Consider the following 19,997-nt stretch of genomic DNA (forward strand, 5'->3'; position numbering starts at 1 on the left):
CCAAACATACATTTTTTATAAAATTGAAAACTTTTTTCTGTAAAACCTATGGATTACAGGACATGAAAATATTTATACAAATTCAAAGAAATGCTATGCACCCGCCTTCATAAATGGTGTCAAAGAAGAACACAAAGAAGAATTGAAAGCCAACATTTAATCTCTCTTCTCCCAATATTCAGAATCCAAGTTGACTGGGTAGAGATCAGGGATGGATGAAGAAGCAGTCCATGGCCCATCTGGCATGCTCTGAGCCTTGCTCTCGCTCACGCCCATGCTCTTTTCTTGGATGTGGCGATAATGCTCCTTCATCTCCTCGAGCTTTAAGTCATCACTGGGAGCACTGGGATCAGAAACGATGTCCTGAACAGCAGTTCTGCCTTCAAGCATGCTCACAACTGATGACATAGCTGGCCTGACTGCTGAAGAGATGGTCGTGCACAGGAGAGCTATGTTGAGCATTGCCATGACCTCTTCCTTGTTGAAGTCTGAGCCCAATCTGGGGTCAACTATATCCATTAAGCTCCCCTTCTCTTTTAAAGAGAGTGCCTAGAAGTTGAGAAAGAAAGAAAATCCAATAAGAGAATTGCTCGTGTTTAACTCAAGCAATAGGGACTCAGGCTGCAAGACTATTTGTTTCAACATATGCTGAATGAAGCCATGGAAATGCCACAACCACATTGAATGAGATCAAAATTTGATATGTATGAATGGAATATGCCCAGCTAGCCTGCTACCCAGAAAGAGGCATGCTAATATAGGAGTTTCCTCAGAGTGGTCCAGGCAGGTCCTGGATGACGTCTTATTACTAATACGGTAATACCACACAATATAATTGAAGTCATTCAGGAAGAAAGCATATACTACCTGCTTCTTCATTTAAGGTTGAAAAGGTAGCAATACATGTAAGTATTAGTAGTATTGGGGCAATTTCGGTTTGTCTGAGCAAATTTTTGTTCAAGAGAGCCTATTTGACCCATATAGAATCATGAACTAGGAAAATGGTCCAAAGGATGCCATGAATCAGAATATAACTTCGGCCCAAGATAGGAAAATGTAGTTGCCATTATGTGATGACTATATATTTATATATATATATATAATTCAAGAGCCATGGTTAGGGGTTCATGATTTGGATCCTATTCACTTCCACTTTGATCAGGCTGGGAAAGCAGCTAGTCCTTGGTCGGTTCTAGTTAAGTTGCTTCACTCAGCAGATCTGCTAAAACAGCAGCATGACCTGCTACTGTTATGTGGAACTGCCCATTTCAAAACGAGGTTAAACCATGTCTTTTGGCTGTAGGAAGTGTTAGACAGAACCAGTGTGAGGGGATAAATTTATACTCTGTGTTCTCAACAGTTTTTACAGCTTCTAGTTTGAACGATGAAGCCATCCATCCTTGAAGATGCTTCCCGACACAAATAAAAAACCATGCTGTTAAAATTATGCAATCAGCCTAAATGGATAAGAATGAGAAAATTCAGAGACGACAAATGCAAGAAAGAATGTTGTCAAAATTACCCGATCAAGAAGATAGATGGATTCTTCTTTTGGCCTATAAGTAGTGTTGCTTCTTCCACTGACAATTTCCAAGGCAACAACTCCAAAACTGTAAACATCTGCTTTGTCGGTTAAATAGCCCCGCATTGCATATTCAGGTGCCATATATCCACTGCAAAATGAGAGTATGATTTTACACAAATTTTCCTTTTGAAATGAAGGATAAACACTGGTGATCAAAAGCAAAAAATTCTAGTATGTGGTTTCCAAAGTGATAACAGTGTCACTGCTTCCTATTTGAGCTAAACAGAAAGATAAATAATGATACAAAAAATTATCACAGCCATAAGAATTTGGGTTACCTGAATTCTGAAGCAGTAAGAAACCATTGACATCCATTCAAAAGAAAGGAAAAGCCCATTAAGTAAAAATCAGGAGATAGTGACTCACTATGTACCAGCAATCCGAGTGCTAATGTGGGTGTTATCCTCTTCATCAAGTTTGGCCAAACCAAAGTCAGATATTTTGGGGTTAAGATCCTTATCAAGTAGCACATTTGTGGCCTTGATGTCTCGGTGGACGATCTTCAGCCTTGATTCTTCATGAAGATAAGCCAACCCTCTTGCTATGCCAACACAGATCCTGTGTCTAGTTGGCCAATCCAATTGTAATTGACATTCTTCGGGGCCTAAATCATCATATCAACCAAAAGTTAGATGTAAGAAGCACAATCACACAAGTTCATATACATGTAGTTTTATAGCAGAAGCAATTGAGTAAAGCACGTAAGCAGATGTGAAAAAAAACAGACCAAACAAAGCACGAGCGAGGCTGTTATTTTCCATGTACTCGTATATCAGCAACAACTGATTTCCTTCTATACAACAGCCATAGAGCTTCACAAGATGAGGATGTTGAAGAGCAGAAATCATGCCTATCTCATTCACAAACTCACGGTTTCCTTGTTTTGATTTGGAAGAAAGCTGCTTCACTGCAATTATGGTGCCATCGGATAAGACGCCCTGCATTTTGAGAAATAATGTCCTCTCTTCAGTATAAAGTTTTATGAGAACAAACTGCTTACCAAACATCTTAAATGCATAAAATGAGGGAAAACTAATTCTTGTGCTGAATACCTTGTAAACAGAACCAAATCCACCTTCTCCAATTTTGTTGGCAGCATCAAAGTTGTTTGTTGCAGCCTTAATTTGCCTTAAGGTAAACAAGCCAGTCTGCAGATCTAGACCCTTTAACTCTGTAGAAGAAGCCAAGTTAGATAAGAAATATATCTAATAAAAAGTTGCAATCATTTCTAAATTCCTAATAGTTTGAGAAGGATTTTGATGGATTATAACTGTATCTTCTACATCCAGAGAAATCAACCCTGATTAGATACCATGTTTTGGCATGAATGCCAGCAAACCAATCCACTGCTACGACATCAACAATCAAATGTTTTGATAGACAAATTTTTTCATAATCAATACCTTGTTCCAACGTATCTTTGCGCCTTAGGCAATCTCTCCACCAAAGGATACCTATAAGCAGGAAGACAAGAAGAATGACTCCAGCCACAATGCCAACCACAACGCCAACAGATATACTACTGCTTCCATTTTCGGTAGGAGGTATAAAATCTGCAAGAAAAAACAAAGTTAGAACAGATACACAGATGGAATGGATGCTTTTGGGCAAATGATGGCACAAAGAAAAACAAAATCCAACCATTAGTGATGCTGCAAAAAGAGGCTAACAACAAAAAATATTTTATCAACATTAATTCTTCAGAGAGTCGAAGCTAAATAAACATGAAAAGATGCTCGAACTGTTGGAAAATTTCAGAAGAGCACCACATACAGAGCAATGAAATTTCCTGTAATATAAGTAGCATCCAAATATATATAGATATATCAAAACATACTTGTGCTAAACCCTTCAAAAAATAATGAATCATGTCCATGTTGGTTCCAAGTGACCTAAAGAAAAGAGGAGTTGTGCAGACTGAACCAAATCACTTAACTATAATAAATGTGTAATTTGAGAAAAAGTAGAAGAACAAACCCTTTTACATCCCAACTATTCAAAATTGTTGAACTACTAATTTTCCTAAAAGCTTAACCTTACCCTCCTTTACTACCCGCATGTGGAGAGACAAATAGAATTTGGATTCATATCCAATGGACAAAGATAGACAAAATTTGGATTTTTATTCAACAAACAAATAAAGGAAATGCAAATTGCAGAGAGAAGGATCAAACCCAGGACCTCCCCCCAAACCAAGCTTTGAAATCATGTTCAACTACCAATTTTCCTAAAAGCTTAAGCTTGTAGGATTTGGGCTCAATATGCATATCATGCTTTTTAATAAAAATGATAAAGAAAATTCATAAAACAAGCTCAGAAAATGTGTGACGTACCAGGGTCCACAGAAATAGCTGATATAAGAGGACCATAAACTCCTCTAACTGGGATACCTGTAGTCCCTTTCCCAGCCCAATAGAAGCGAATTTCCAAGGTATTATTAGTCACAACTGCAGTAAAATATTTTAAGATTTCCTTGCTAACACCTCCTGCTTCATCCTCAATATTGAAATCCTTGAGAACCAACTTATCCTGCAACAAACCACTCCAATTACAACTGAAATTTTCAAGGTGCTATAAATTGAAATGGTGTCCCAAGATTTCTCTAAAACTTTGTGCAAAAAAGTTGAATTTTTATATAGGTTAAAGTCAAGAACTCAAAATGGCTTGAATCCAAAATGCTAAAGTTTCTTGTACTTTTTAAAATTAGAACTTTGGTTGGTGAACATGGAAGTAATGTGATTCATTACCTGAACATAAACATCAAACAAACGCCTACCAAGGCTGCTATATGTTTTGTCATCAGTAAAGGTGATCTCTGCAAAGTGAAGCTTTACTGTGTAGTTTCCATTTTCCAGACAGAATCCATAATAAGTGAGAGACAGGGCAGAGAGGCGTGCGGTTGTATACAGTCCAGAATTTTCCATGATGAGTCTAGACACGTTTGTCCCAATAAAGGAGTCCGTAGGGCGGTCATCGTCCATGAAGTGACCTGTGCTGCTGAATGCCCAGTTTGTTCTACTCTGATAGAACTTTGATGGTCCACCAGAATCTGTGTCATCTTCATATGTGGTATTTCCATCAACAATTACTTCTTTTCCACCACAATTTATGTGCATGGAGTAAAACTCTGGAAAAAAAACCTACAATAGATTGGTGAAATTGAACAAGAAAAGAAAAAGGATATTTAGAAAAAGGCACAAGAAAATACATCCATTAACCACCCTTCCCGAACTTTTACTTTAATCAGCAAACTTGTGACACTGTTTTGGACTGTATACCAATCCATTTTTAATAGACCATGTGATCCAATGGAAAGATTTCAACCCCAAATGCATTAGCAGTACCCTAAATGCACAGGGCAAAGCACAAGAAAGGAGAATGCCTATCTTGAAGAGATTTTGAGACACGGTGTGCTGAAATGTGGGTCGTCTACAAAGCTGGTCTGATCAGTGTTTTATCAACACTAGAAGCACAAATTTTGAGTTGAAGATTAATCAGACTCATCTCAAGTTATGGAAAGTGAAATTGATGACATTCTAAAATCCATTTATATTCTTCCATTAATTTCATTCTTTTGTATTTCTTAATTAACAATGTCAAGATAGCATATGATATTTAAACTTACTTTTTGGGCAATTAAAGCTTCTCAAGCACGAGACAATTCCACTGAGAAAACAACGTAATGCCCAGCAAAAGTCAGCATCACAACATCATATTTGAATATTACATGACAAGGAAAGAATCGTAGTGCTGAAAAAAATTATTGGCTTCAGAAAACATTTATTTATTACAATCCTTAAAATGGTAATTAGAAACTCACGAGTTATTTCCTCCTGATGAGCTTCCAAACAAATTTCTGTAGAAAATATCACAATATTGAAAGTTTAGATGCTAAACAGATGATTTTACACAGCAAATAATACAGAAAAGAAATATCTTATGTTAGATAAGAGTATTCTTACACACTCCGTTCTTGACATCCTCTTGAGCTTTCACTAGTAAAGTTATTGTATGAAAGATCACTGCACACAGTATTCACAGTTTAATTCATCATAGTTTTCCATGCAGAATGAACATCAAGTTAATAAATCATGACTTCACATGAACAGAATTGCATATAGTATTTGATTATCTGAACCTTATTTCTAAATAACCCAAGAGATGAAGTGTCTTGTGCCATTAGCCATGCAACACACAACCAATAGCTCAGTTGTTCCTTTAGGAGTGGTCCTAAACCACTTTGAGCTATAGTGCAAAGAACTATTCCCCCAAGCCTAAAATACTCTACAATCCATCTATCCATCCTCACATATCACCCTCTTTTTTGTCTAGAATCCAAGTTATATGCAAAAGGGAGCGGAAATACGACTTATTGCTTTTGGTGGCAAGAGTTTTCAATGTGCAACAGCTGTTTGTGTAAAGGAATGAGGAAATCGTGTTTTGCATGAAAAATTCTGTAGTATGTCTTCGTACAAAGCATGAACAGTTTTAATCAGATTCCTTAATAGCACAGAATAAAAGAACAATTATCTCTTCCAAATTTTAGAACTAACAGAATGTTTGCTACCCAAATATTTGAAATATTAATCGATAATCAGAATTCATGGCGAAACATAGAATCAACATTCAAAGCCAAATTTATTTGCTGTAAGGATGCAAGTGTATGCCCATTAAAACTAATAAAAAAAAATAGAAGCAAGAAAGTAATAAAAGCAAATTGATAGTTAACATGTGATGAGTAGAAACAAACAAACATAGCCACAACAATATATAAAGCATTTGAGAAAAAAATTTACTAGTTGTCTCCTCTTTTCAGCATCCAATCAGGCACGGCTCCAGTTAGCATGTTTCCGGTAAAATACCTACATAACATTGAGTTGTCCAACTTTAGTATTGCTCAAGTAGTTTTCTTCACTAGAGTAACATCTGAAGCATGATAGGAAAAACTTACTAGTAATTCCCCCTTCAAGGACCAAAATTAGTTTTCAATCAATCAGAATGAATTCATCTGTCAATTGGCTCTTTATTCAGAAGGCTTTTAAAGCCAACATATGTGATTTAGTCACTCAATCAATTTGATCCTAGGCTCTAAAATCTCCTGGTTCATTTAGGCAATTAACTTGGTCTTTTAGATTAACCTTTACTTGTAGCACATTGGACTTCTTTCTTCATTTAGACCATTAAACTCATCTTTCAGATTCAGTACTGAAGCCCAACCAATGTGGTTTAGTCTTAAAATCAATTCAACTCCACATCCTCTAAGCTTTCTTGGTTCATTTAGGCCATTATATTGGTTTTTCATTTCAATCTGTTGATTATTAGGTAATTTCACCCCTTGGAATCAGCTTGAATAGTTGTCAAAACCTAAAGAAGAAATTTTTATATGAAAATACACTGCTTACATGTAATCTGCATTTGATAGACCGACAAAGCTGCTTGGAATTTCTCCAGTTAGTTTGTTAAAACTCAGATCTCTGCAAGAGAATCATAAACAGAATGCATTAAAAATTGCTCTACCCCGAAAGAGTCGAACACCTGAGAATGGAAAAACAATACCAAGAAACCGAAATGACATGCTGAAATGAATAAATATGAAGTTTATGGAATTGTGTATGCATCATAACAATTTCTTAATAAGGCAAATGATACAAAGTAGGAGCTATGTCTCAAGCTCCTTCCACCACATAACCGTTTATGATTAGCACTTGTCACTGGATACTGGCAGCTTATACATTGACCATCTGTTTTTCTTCTTGGCTCAAAATACTACTCTAGATGCATTTCAGATGGTCTAAATTATCTGCGAGTAAAGATTCCCTTTCCACATTTTGTCCGATTAAGAATCTAGATCCCAGAAATTATGACAACTAAACTCATAAAGCCATCCACTTCAGAGAGACAAAATGGCTATTTATCAATTTTTACTTGATACGTCATGAAACATACATGCTGAATAGGCAGGTGCAAATAGCAATGTGTGAGCCCATGCAACAAGCAGGCTCCTACTTAGCAGTGAATATGACACTCAAAGAAGCATTTATGAAGTTATAGAAAAGCCAGACTACTAGGAGCCTTCTCGACATGTCTCCAGGGTCTTATTTTCTATCTATTCATACAAACAATGCAAGCTGTAAGCAGCTTATTCAAAATCCAAATTAGTCAAAACACAGAGATGCGGTGACCACTCAAGGAACATCACAAGCTATGCAAGAAGTCATAACATGAAACAATCTCTGAATTAGTAGAAAAACACGTTTCAAAGAATCTTAACAATTAGTCTGCAACAGGTAAAGGGGAAAAGATACTAAATATATACTGACAGGGTTTTCAATTTTGTCATTTCCCCAAGGTAATCAGGTAGCGGGTCAACAATATTGCAACTCCTCAATATCCTGCAATCAAATCAAATATATATCACCAAAAATCTCGAAAATATGTTCTATGTACTGTGTATTATCAAGGGCAATCTACTCACAGTGTTTTCAAGTCTCTCATATCACTCAATGGTGGAAAAGTTGCTTCAGTTCCATTCAGGTCACTGATTCTCCTGAACATAGAAATTTAATAAAAAATAAAAATATAATAATTTCAATCCATATAAATTATCAAAGCTATGGCATAGGAGAGCTTTACTCACAAGTCAGTTATTTTTGTCAAAAGGGCAATGCCAGAAGGAATCGGCCCACTGAAACCACTCCCTTGAATCACTCTGTCGGTAGCAAATTTCAATTAGAATATGTGATTATAAATGAAATCATGCCACTCATACCAACTCAAACATCAGATTCAACAAAGCTCTCACAATTTTTCAAGTTTTGTCCAGTTCTGTATAAAATTGGGTATCTTTCCTGTGAACTGATTATCTCCAACCCGACTGCATTGAATTAAAACAAAGATACAATAGCCCCAATCTCAGAATTCAACCAAAAAAAGATGCTAATTTATGCATACAAAAACCCGAAAAAAGAAAAGACACTTCAAAATCTTACAAGTCCTTCAATGTGGTAAGCCCTGCAAATGTTTGTGGTAACTCCCCAGTGAAGTTGTTTGAGGTAAGAAGTCTTCAACAACGAAAAACACAACCAAACCAATAAACCCACCAGCGTTAATAATAAAAAAAAACGGTAACACCCATAATTGGCAAAATCTACAAACAAAAGGGTCTTACATTCTCTCTATACTGGGCAGATTCCCAAGCTCCTGAGGAAGAACCCCTGAAAGCTGATTGAACTCCACGGTTCTACGCATATCAAATCCAAAATTTTTGCATCAAAAAAATAATTCTTAAAAGATCACACACTGAAAAGGGAAACAAATGGGTAATTAGAAATTCACAGGTTTGCAAGAGTAGAGATGTTTCCAAGCTCTTTGGGAATCGAACCCGTTAATTGGTTTCCGATCAGAGAACTGCAACAACACCCACATACCAAATTAAAAAAAAATAAAAAATGAACTGCTTAAAGGTTCATATTGAATAAGCCATCAAAATTTCAACCATATATACATAGATGGAGAGAAAGCATACATGTTTACTAGTTGCATTGTACCCCATTCTGGAGGGATTGAACCGTTGAGGTAGTTGCGGGTGAAGTCACTGTGACGGAGATGAATTACAGTTAAGTTAGTTGAAGTCCTAAATGGGTAATTGAAGAAATGGGTGATGCCAAAATTGGCAGAAAAATTAAGTTAGAGAAATACTCACATTTCTTGGAGGTAAGGAAGCTTCACCAGCTCTGGTGGGAGAGATCCCGGGAGATTCTGAGTCTTGAGGACTCTACAAAGGATAAATACTCACGTTAACGGTTATTAATTAACTTATGATTGATTTGTATATTTTTTAATTATTTTTCAAATATTCTATAAAGAAAAAAAAATTAGACTAGGTTGTTCCTTACAAATTTTAAGGAATAATACAAGAAAAAGTACAAGAAATAAAATTTGGAAGAAAATAAAAAATTAATTTAAAATTAATAAATTATTTTTATATATTACTTCAAATTTATTAAGATATTTTACCTCTTTTATATAAAAGTTAAATAATTTTAAAATATATAAATTTTTAATTAATTTTAGTTATATTTAAATTTTTTTATACTTTTCATAAAAAACTAAATATAAAAAATAAATTTTTTTTTGCATTTATTTTCTTTCCTTAGCATTTTTCTCATACCAAATACATTAATATTAACGCATCTTTATATTTTTAAAAATTAAAAACTATTTTCAAATAGATTCTAAAATTTTAACTTAGTAGAAAGCTTAACTTGATCCAAATACAATTCAAGAAACTAGATTCATGGGGTGTTATTGTTGTGCATTTGTATCGGTGTCAAAACGACCCAATTTTTGGCTCTGGTGCCAAAGCATTCCAGAGTGGCCTCCTCAGGATTCGAACTCAAAACCAAGGCCCTTGTGATTGCCCTCCTGGTACCATCTAAGCCAAAAATTGGGTCGTTTTAGCATCGATACAAATGAGTCAAAAATCGGGTTGCTTTGACACCGATACAAATGCACAACAAAAAGGTTAGCCTTTTTTTGCAACATTTGGGTGTTGCCACCATTTGTATTGGTGCCAAAGTGACCCAGAGTGGCCTCCCTAGGATTCAAACTCAAAACCAAGGCCTTTGTAGTTGCCCTAATAAGTTATGTATACATTTTTAAGTTTTATTATTTATATTATAATTTTATATGTTTATATTTAAATTTCATTATATCTCACTATACATATTCAATGGCCTTGATTTAGACCAGGATACGTATAGCTTTGCATTTCCCGTCCGTATATATCCCCAAGGGCCCAACCTCACTTGGCTGCCGACATAAAAAAGGTGGGCCCATTGGACCTCAGTTCCTAATTGGGCCGCCCACATGATAAGATTCTCCTTTCGAGTTTCGTCCTAAGGCTCCTAAGTCCTAACATCCCAGAATGGGATCAGTCTGAAATTATTGGACCTGAAGGCCAATTTAGAAGTCAAAGTCAACACAACAAATTGGGCCCACCCACCTAACTCATTATTATAAATATATAAAATTATATTATGGAAAAATAAAATAAAAGAGTACTTAATATAATAAATCCTTATGATATTCAAATGTCAATATTAAAATGAAATTTATTTATTCACTAAATATGGTCATTGATATTACAACCTTCTTTTTATATAAGTTAGGTAAATTAGGGTGGAGAGTGGAAGCCAACTATTCCATATAAAGTCCTTCAATAAAATATTTCACATTAATTTATTTTCACATATAACATATTCTAAAATAATTGGAATGTGTTTTGGTATTAAAAAAAATGAAAATAGTATGAACCAAAAAATACATAAATTATATTACATTAAAGTTATATTTGTTTCCCATAAAATACTAAGAAAAAAAAAGAGAATCAAAATGGTTTTTTATATTTGATTTAACCATAAAAAATATAAATAAATAAATAAATATAATTAAAATTTATCAAAATTTTATATATTTTTAAATTATCTAGTTTACATATAATAAAAAGAAATAAATAAAATGAGTTTAAAGAAGTATGTAAAAATAATTTATTAAATTAAAAAAAAAATCTTAACTTTTTATTTCCTTTTACTTTTTTTCTCAATTTTGTTTCCTCAAATTTTTTAAGAACCAAATATAGGCTAAAACTTTTGTTTTTTATTTGAAGTTTTAATAAACTTTGAAATATTTTATTTCTATTTTTTGAGTTATATGGTTCAAAATTTATACAAATTCAGACGTATTTAGATTTCAAATTGAAAATAAAAACTTTATTCATAATCCGATGATTATTGTTTGTTTTCTTAATTGAATTGTAATTAAACTGACTCAATCCTTTTAGTAACTAAAAAAAATTGAGCAAATAAATAGAAGTTTAATTAACTTACATGCTAACAACGTGGCAAACAGTGTTGTTGGTGCAGCTACAAGTGACAGCATTTTCCGACCCCTTCACCGGATTCTTCGTCGCCCAACCCCACTCGCCGCCGCACGGATCCGCACTGAAGTTCCAGTCCGTCTTCCCCAGAGTTTTCGCGATCTCTTCCAGAGCTTCCACTGTAAAGTGTAATAATAATAAGATTGATTTTTGAGAGTGTATATATATATAGAACTATGAAAAATGAGGTAGAATGAATGGTAGTATCACCTTCATTATTTGGGAGGAGAGTTGCAGAGAAGGTGAGAGTTGTGAAGAAAGTGAAGGCAATGAGTAAAGAAGAGAGAAGGCTGTTAATGGAGGGCATGGTTTTAGGGTTGTTGCAGAGGAGGAGGGCTTGGGGTTTGGAGGAGCACTAGATGATGGATGAAGAGTGAATGCATGATTTGTGGTAGAGGGTCTTTATCGTGCACGGGAGGAGAGAGAAAAAGAGAAGACTCAGGGCGAAGACTTCGATACATCGTTATATCGTACCGTACCATGGTTATATCCGTACCATGGTTAATGATTTTACATTTGATTAATCAAAAAGCTTTTTTTTTTCCGCAAGATAAAGTTTTTCAAAAAATAAATATTTAAAACTTTTTTCAAATTCATATTTATACTGAAACAAAAACATAAGTTCAATGTCTTGAAATTTTTATATGTGAACTTATATAATCAATATGATAATATCATAAATTAATGTTATTTTATTTTTTGCATTGTGATTCATAATGTAGTTGAATGCATTATTACTTGATTTTTTATGGATTCATCTTAATTCACTTGACTGACTCATCATTAAGTCAAGTGATCTAAATTTTATGTGTGTAATGTGGTATATATGAATATATTTATTTATATATATACATAAAGGAAAAAGAAAGACTTTTGCTCTGTTTTGTTTTTCTCTTGAGGGCTGAAAGGGCACGTACTGCGAACTCGAGCACACACACGGACTGAATTTTGGTGTAGAAAGGGAAGAGCTCATTGAACCTGGATTTTCACACCATTATGAACTGAGCGTATTATTTGATACCAGTGGAACACAAAAATGACTTTTCATGTGATTAATCAAGGTAAACATTTCATCAATTGCCTTTTTACTGTATGCTTTAATGTCAACATGTGATATATCGTTATATTGTACCGTAACCATGGTTATATCGTATTGTACCATGGTTAATGATTTTACATTTGATTAATCAAAAAGCATTTTTTCCCCCAAATTTTAAAGATAAAGGTTTTAAAAAAAAAAAAAATTTTAAAAACTTTTTTCAATTCCACAAGTATGTCTAGACTTCCATATTTATACTAAAACAAAAACACAATTTATTTTCTATCTTATCAAGGGTGATCAATATATATATATATATAAACACACGATATTTAGTATATTCTTTTTATTTTAAAATTTTATAATTAATTATAGTAATAAAAACTGATAAAAAGATAAAATTTAATAATTGTTGGAGACATTATCATTTCATATTCTTCAATTATTTTACCTTCTAAAGTTAAACCCACTAACATGAACAGCTCAATTCATTTATATATTTCTTGGATTCACCACTGAAAATACCCCAAAAAAAAAAAAAAAAATTCACAAGACAACGGATTTACAGGCCATGGATTGCTGGTGACAGCTCAAGTTTGCTTCATAGTCAACTCAATACAATTTTATTTTATTTTTCAATATAATATGGCCATGTGGTGAATATCCTATGCAGCAAGAAGTTGGTTCTCATTTTCTAAGACTTTCTCACCAGCCAAACATTGTGTAATATCAAAGGTATGAATAAAAAGAATTTTCTTCTTTCTGAGTTTTTTTTAAATCCAAGTTGAGGAAGTTGACTTGGGGAATAATACCAAGTTGCAATGCCGTAGCAAAGAAGATAACAATTTTGAAATTATCGTCTCCTTCAAGTCTTTGTCACCACCAAACCTATGGATTTTCAGATAAAGTTCTGTACTTATTGATTAAGTTAAGTCATGTTGACAAATTAGTGGTCATCAAGTACAAGTTCCTTACACTTTCATATAGGTTTGTACTTTTTTTTTCTTTCTAATAATTAAAATTAATTTTTGGATCATGGGAAATTAAATGGAGGAAAAGGACCAAAAGGCCAAAAATAATTTAAATTTTTTTATTTAATTTATTGTTAAAAATATGAAAAAAAAATCAAATAAAATAATAAATAGTTATATTTTCAAGTACTACATTTAAAAAGTATATGAAAACTTTAATTTTATCATAAGAAAATGTTATTTATTTTAATTTTTAAGGTGGTATTTATATATTAGGAAATCTTTTTCCTTTTTTCTTTTTAATAATATTTAAAACAAGTCCTCTAAAATCTAGATTTTTTTCTTTCATAAAATTGGAGTGGGTGTATAATATCATCTTTCCATGAAAAGGGATTCAAAGAAGGTGTGTGAACTTTTGTATTTTAGCTTAATAGAATGAAGCAGCCACCCTTTGTTGACGAAGCTAAATCTTTCTATTGTAGGCTTCTAGCTATACATTAAAATATATATATACATATATAAAAGAGAAAAAGTAATCAAGGGTAAAAAATGTGTTTAAAAAATATTTTTTTTATTTAATCAATTATATTACATTAAATATTAATATAATGTAATATATTTAACTATATGTTATATAATTATAAGCTGTTGTGGCTCACTCGGAAGTTTATGATAGACTTATTTACTTAATATGACTTAATAGTTTAATTTAAATTATTAAATATATTAAGTATATTAGAATAATAGTTTGATATCTCCTTCTAACTTGTTTTCAAACTAAGAAACATATCCATTAATCCAAAAGTCTCTTTGACGAACAATCTTCAATGCTTTTATACATTTATAATACCTGAGGTGTTGTCTAAATATAATTTTACTGAAAATTATGACTTTGACTTTATCTTCGATTAAAAAACTATCTCAACTAGGTTAAGAAAAGAGCATCAAAGCCACAAAATCTGTAGAGAAACTAAAGATGCCAAAAACCGATAAATGAGCACAAATGCTTCATAGATTGATGAACAAGCCTTTCTTTCATACACAACTCAGAAACATATATCCCAAACATACATCTTTGATAAAATTGATAACTTTTTTCTGTAAAACCGTATGGATTACAGGACATGAAAATATTTACAAATTCAAAGAAATACTATCCACCCACCTACATAAATGGTGTCAAAGAAGAACATAAAGAAGAATTGAAAACCAACATTTAATCTCTGTTCTCCCAATATTCAAAATCCAAGGTGACTGGGTAGAGATCAGGGATGGATAAAGAAGCAGTCCATGGCCTGTCTGGCATGCTCTCGCTCACACCCATGATCTTTTCTTGGGTGTAGTAATAATGCTCCTTCATCTCCTCGAGCTTTAAGTCATCACTAGGAACACTGGGATCAGAAACAATGTCCTGAACAGTGGTTCTGCCTTCAAGCATGCTCACAACTGATGACATAGCTGGCCTGACTGCTGGAGAGACCTTTGTGCTCAAGAGAGCTATGTTGATCATCGCCAAGACCTCTTCCTTGTTGAAGTCTGAGCCCAATCTGGGGTCAACTAGATCCATCAAATTCCCCTCCCCTTTTAATGAGAGTGCCTAGAAATTAAGAAAGAAAAAGAGAGCTTGTGTTTAAATCAAGCCATATGGACTCAGGTGGTAAGACTCTATTTGTTTCAACATATGCTGAATGAAGCCATGGAAATGTCACAACCACATTGAATGAGTTTAATATTTGGTATGTGATGAATGGAATGTGCCCAGCTAGCCTGCTACCCAGAAAGAGGCATGCTAATATAGGGGTTTGCTCACAGTGATCAAGGAAGGTCCCAATGACGTCTTATTGCTAATACAGTAATATCACACAATTTGTATAATTGAAGTCATTCAGGATGGGAGCATATACTACCTGCTTCTTCGTTTAAGGTTGAAAAGGAAGCAATGCATGTAAGTATTAGTAGTATTGGGGCAATTTCGATTTGTCTGAGAAAATTTTTGATCAAGAGAGTCTATTTGATTCATATAGCATCATGAACTAGGAAAATGGTCCAAGGGATGCCATGAATCAGAATATAACTTCAGCCCAAGATAGGAAAATGTAGTTGCCATGATGTGGTGACTATATTTTTATATATATAATTCAAGAGCCATGGTTAGGGATTCATGATTCGGATCCTATTCACTTCCACATTGATCAGGCTGGGAAAGCAGCCAGTCCTTGGTCGGTTCTAGTTAAGTTGCTTTACTCAACAGATTGGCAAAAACAGCAGCATGACCCGCGACTGTTATGTGGAACTGCCCATTTCAAAATGAGGTTAAAGCATGTCTTTTGGCTATAGGAAGTGTTAGACAGAACTAGTGTGAGGGGATAAATTTATTCTCTGGGTTCTCAACAGGTTTTACAGCTTGTAGTTTGAATGATGAAGCCATTCATCCTTGACGATGCTTCCCGACACAAATAACAAATCATGCTGTTAAGAATGAGAAAATTCAGAGATGACATATGCAAGAAAGAATGTTGTCGAAATTACCCAATCAAGAAGATAGATGCATTCCTCTTTTGGCCTATAAGTAGTGTTTCTTCTTCCACTGACAATTTCCAAGGCAACAATTCCAAAACTGTAAACATCTGCTTTGTCAGTTAAATAGCCCCGAAATGCATATTCAGGTGCCATATATCCACAGCAAAATGAGGGTATGATTTTACACAAATTTTCCATTTGCATGAAGGATCAACACTGGTGATCAAAAGCAAAAATTTCTAGGATGTGGTTTCCAAAGTGATATCAGTATCACTGCTTCCTATTTGAGCTAAACGGAAAGATAAATAATGATACTGAAATTATCACAGCCATAAAGATCTGGATTACCTGAATTCTGAAAGAGTAAGAAACCATTGACATCCATTCAAAAGAAAGAAAAAGCCCATTAACTAAAAATCAGGAGACAGTGACTCACAATGCACCAGCATTCCGGGTGCTAATGTGGGTGTTATCCTCTTCATCAAGTTTGGCCAAACCAAAGTCAGATATTTTGGGGTTAAGATTCTTATCAAGCAGCACATTTGTGGCCTTGATGTCTAGGTGGATGATCTTCAGCCTTGATTCTTCATGAAGATAAGCCAACACTCTTGCTATGCCAACACAGATCCTGTGCCTAGTTGGCCAATCCAATTGTAATTGACATTCTTCGGGGCCTAAATCATCATATCAACCAAAAGTTAGATGTAAGAAGCACTCAAATCACACAAGTTCATATACATGTAGTTTTATAGCAGAAGCAATTGAGCAAGGCACGTAAGCAGATGTGAAAAAAACAGACCAAACAAAGCACGAGCGAGGCTGTTATTCTCCATTTACTCATATATCAGCAACAACTGATTTCCTTCTATACAACAGCCATAGAGCTTCACAAGATGAGGATGTTGAAGAGCAGAAATCATGCCTATCTCATTCACAAACTCACGGTTTCCTTGTTTTGACTTGGAAGAAAGCTGCTTCACTGCAATTACGGTGCCATCCGATAAGAGGCCCTGCATTTGAGAAATAGTGTCTTCACTTCAGTATAAAGTTTTATGATAACAAACTGCTTAATGAACAGCTTAAATGCATAAAATGAGGGAAAACTAATTATTGTGCTGAATACCTTGTAAATAGAACCAAATCCAACTTCTCCAATTTTGTTGGCAGCATCCAAGTTGTTTGTGGCAGCCTTAATTTGCCTTAGGGTAAACAAACCAGTGTGCTGATCTAGACCCTTTAAATCTGTAGAAGAAGCCAAGTTAGATAAGAAATATATCTAAAAAAAACTTGCAATTATTTCTACATTCCTAATAGTTTTAGAAGGATTTTGATGGATTATAACTGTATCTTCTGTAGGGACCCCTCCCCCTGATGACACGTGGCACATACTTCCTGGTGACACATGACACGTATTCTCATCCGGATTACCCAATCCGGATTTCCCCAAGAGTACATGTGGCGCGCTTCTCCTATCCGGACTTCCTCATGGTGAAGCACACGACACTCGCAAATATCACATCCGGACGACTGACATATCCTATCCGGGTATGTTTGTCCGGATCATTGACTGAAGTAAGCAAGTCTTGCACGTCTTCACAACAGCCTGCCATGACCCACGTTCCGCTACCTGCAGAGTGAAAGGACAAGAATGAAGTGACGGCAAGTCACTTCCCATGATCTATGACAGCCGCCGCGCTTCCCACAATCTCTGTCAGCCGCTCGTAGGGTGATGATGGTCTTGCCACCACCTAGTGGCATCATGATAAGCCAAAATATCTCTCTACCATTAAAGAGGGAAACAAAGCTTCTGGTACTATATGTATGAACCTTCACATAAAAAGAAAGGTAAGCTTGCGATACTTAGTAAAAGACCAACTGGTTTATCTTTCTTTCCATGGCTGACAAAACCGTCGGAGGGTGTGTCCGGACACCCTGTCCGGACGCCTTTTGCAGGAACGACTGAACCAGGAACTTATATTGGTTGAGATCGTGCGTCCGTCCATTTGGCAACTACGTGGATCACCAGGGACGTGAGGCCTCAACATCTTCTACATCCAGAGAAATCAACCCTGATCAGATACCATGTTTTAGCATGAATGCCAGCAACCCAATCCATTGCTACAACATCAACAATGAAATGTTTTGATATACAACATTTTTCATAATCAATACCTTGTTCCAATGTATCTTTGCGCCTTAGGCAGCCTCTCCACCAAAGGATACCGATAACCAGGAAGATAAGAAGAATGACTCCAGCCACAATGCCAACCACAACGCTCACAGATATACTAGTACTGCCATTTCTGGAAGGAGGTATAAAATCTGCAATAAGAAAACAGGGTTAGAACAGATACGCAGATGGAATGGAAGCTTTTAGGCAAATGATGGCACAAAGAAAAACAAAATCGAACCATTAGTAATGCTGCAACAAGAGACTAATCACAAAAAATATTTTATCAACATTATTCTTCAGAGTCAAAGTCAAATAAACATGAAAAGATGCTCAAACTGTTGGCAAATTTCAGAAGAGCAACACATAAAGAGCGATGAAATTTCCAATGATATAGGTAGCATCAAAGAAGAATCATTTGAGATTCCATATATATTAAAACAGAGTTGTGCCAAACCCTTCAAAAAATAATGAATCATGTCCATGTTGGTTCCAAGTGCCCTAAAGAAAAGAGGAGTTGCGCAGACTGAACCAAGTCACTAAACTAAAAAAATGTGTAATTTGAGAAGTAGAAGAACAATACCCTTTTGCATACCAACTATTCAAAATTGTTGAACTACCAATTTTCCTAAATGTTTAAGCTTAAGCTCCCTCATGTGTGGTCCCATGCCCACAGGTGGAGGAACAAACAAAATCTGGATTCATATCCCAATAGACAAAGATAGACAAAATTTGGATTCAAACAAACAAAGGAAATGCAATCTGATACTCTAATTATTAAAAAGCTACTAAAAAAACATAGACAACAATAATGAATAAAAAGTAAAAGTAGTTCGGAGTTATTACCATTTAATGATATTTATATAAGTAATAATTTGAGTTTAATAAATATTATTTTTACGTTAGAATACATGAAATTCGAATGATTTTTTTAGAGGGTTTTTTTATTATTATTATTATTTAAAAGTGTGGACTAAACATGCTATTTCCATAAAATATAAATGGGTTTTCTTTGAAAAGGATTTATTCTTTCAAAGTGAAAATTAGTTTGCATTTTGTGAGAAATATTCCTTGAAAATGCCTATAAATCCATTCACTCCACACTGAACCAGGTATTGCACGCACCACGAGGAACCAAGAACCATACCAACACACAAATCATAGAGAGGAGGAACCAATACACAACTCATGGAGAGAGAGAGAGAGAGAGAGAGAGGATTTACCTCTGCAAAGCACAGCCCTGGGGCTGCCATCTGAACTTGAGATGCAAATCATCCATACGCACATTCCTCTGGCAATTGAACTCCCTCTCTATGAATGGGCATTCCTCCGCCTTGTACAGAGGATATGTCTCATCCCTAACCCATATCCCTTGAAAAAAATCACACTTCTCCCCACTCCCAACCGCATTTCCAATACAGACAACAACAACAACAAAAATGAACAAAACACCCTGAACCCATGAACCCATTTCTCAATCTCAAGCTCCCCAAGAGAGAGAAACAGAGATGGGTTTTGTGTGGAATTCTACTCTAGTAAAGACCCATTTCCCATGTCTCAAGATTTCTATTTAATATATAGACAAAAGAAGGAGGATGTAGAAAGAGAGTAATGTTTCATTGTGGGTAAATGAGGAAGTGATTTGTCTCTGTTTTTCAAAATAGGAAAGGAGAACTTTGGGTGTGTTGTCATGTATGGTCACAATGGTGTGATAATATATTAATATGTACAGGAGATGCCCTGGATAATAAGGTATCATGTGGACTTTTGACCAA

The 19,997-nt window shown here is 34.8% G+C and overlaps 2 protein-coding genes across 2 annotated transcripts; both read right to left on the minus strand.

The window, feature by feature from the left end:
• Nucleotides 1–11,899, minus strand: LOC100255520 (probable leucine-rich repeat receptor-like serine/threonine-protein kinase At3g14840). Its single transcript, XM_003634655.4, has 24 exons — nt 11,733–11,899; nt 11,473–11,641; nt 9,288–9,359; nt 9,111–9,179; nt 8,921–8,992; nt 8,754–8,825; nt 8,575–8,646; nt 8,388–8,459; nt 8,223–8,294; nt 8,061–8,132; nt 7,906–7,977; nt 6,988–7,059; nt 6,382–6,447; nt 5,548–5,607; nt 5,406–5,441; nt 5,211–5,251; nt 4,333–4,712; nt 3,919–4,114; nt 2,989–3,138; nt 2,638–2,756; nt 2,313–2,523; nt 1,952–2,189; nt 1,523–1,673; nt 1–549 (listed from the first exon to the last, which is right to left on the minus strand). The coding sequence occupies exons 1-24, from the start codon at nt 11,827–11,829 to the stop codon at nt 157–159; spliced, it is 3,024 nt and encodes a 1,007-aa protein (XP_003634703.2). The 5' UTR covers nt 11,830–11,899; the 3' UTR covers nt 1–156.
• Nucleotides 11,900–14,526: 2,627 nt separating this feature from the next.
• Nucleotides 14,527–19,870, minus strand: LOC100260590 (probable leucine-rich repeat receptor-like serine/threonine-protein kinase At3g14840). Its single transcript, XM_019217084.2, is given in 7 exon segments — nt 14,527–15,129; nt 16,062–16,212; nt 16,489–16,726; nt 16,852–17,062; nt 17,176–17,294; nt 18,225–18,374; nt 19,446–19,870. Coding segments are annotated over 7 exon segments (1,314 nt in total). The 5' UTR covers nt 19,510–19,870; the 3' UTR covers nt 14,527–14,748.
• Between the last annotated feature and the right edge of the window lie 127 nt (nt 19,871–19,997).

Source organism: Vitis vinifera, chromosome 19 (assembly GCF_030704535.1).
Source record: "Vitis vinifera cultivar Pinot Noir 40024 chromosome 19, ASM3070453v1".
Classification (NCBI taxonomy): Eukaryota; Viridiplantae; Streptophyta; class Magnoliopsida; order Vitales; family Vitaceae; genus Vitis; species Vitis vinifera.

Bases quoted from the DNA above. Each gene is read 5' to 3' on its own strand.
- LOC100255520 (XM_003634655.4), bottom strand. From the start codon at position 11,829: ATGCCCTCCATTAACAGCCTTCTCTCTTCTTTACTCATTGCCTTCACT. The intron at 7,978-8,060 runs GTGAGTAGATTG...ATTTGATTGCAG, and splicing joins ATGAGAGACTTGAAAACACT to GATATTGAGGAGTTGCAATA. The intron at 550-1,522 runs GTAATTTTGACA...CTCAACTTCTAG, and splicing joins CCATCTATCTTCTTGATCGG to GCACTCTCTTTAAAAGAGAA.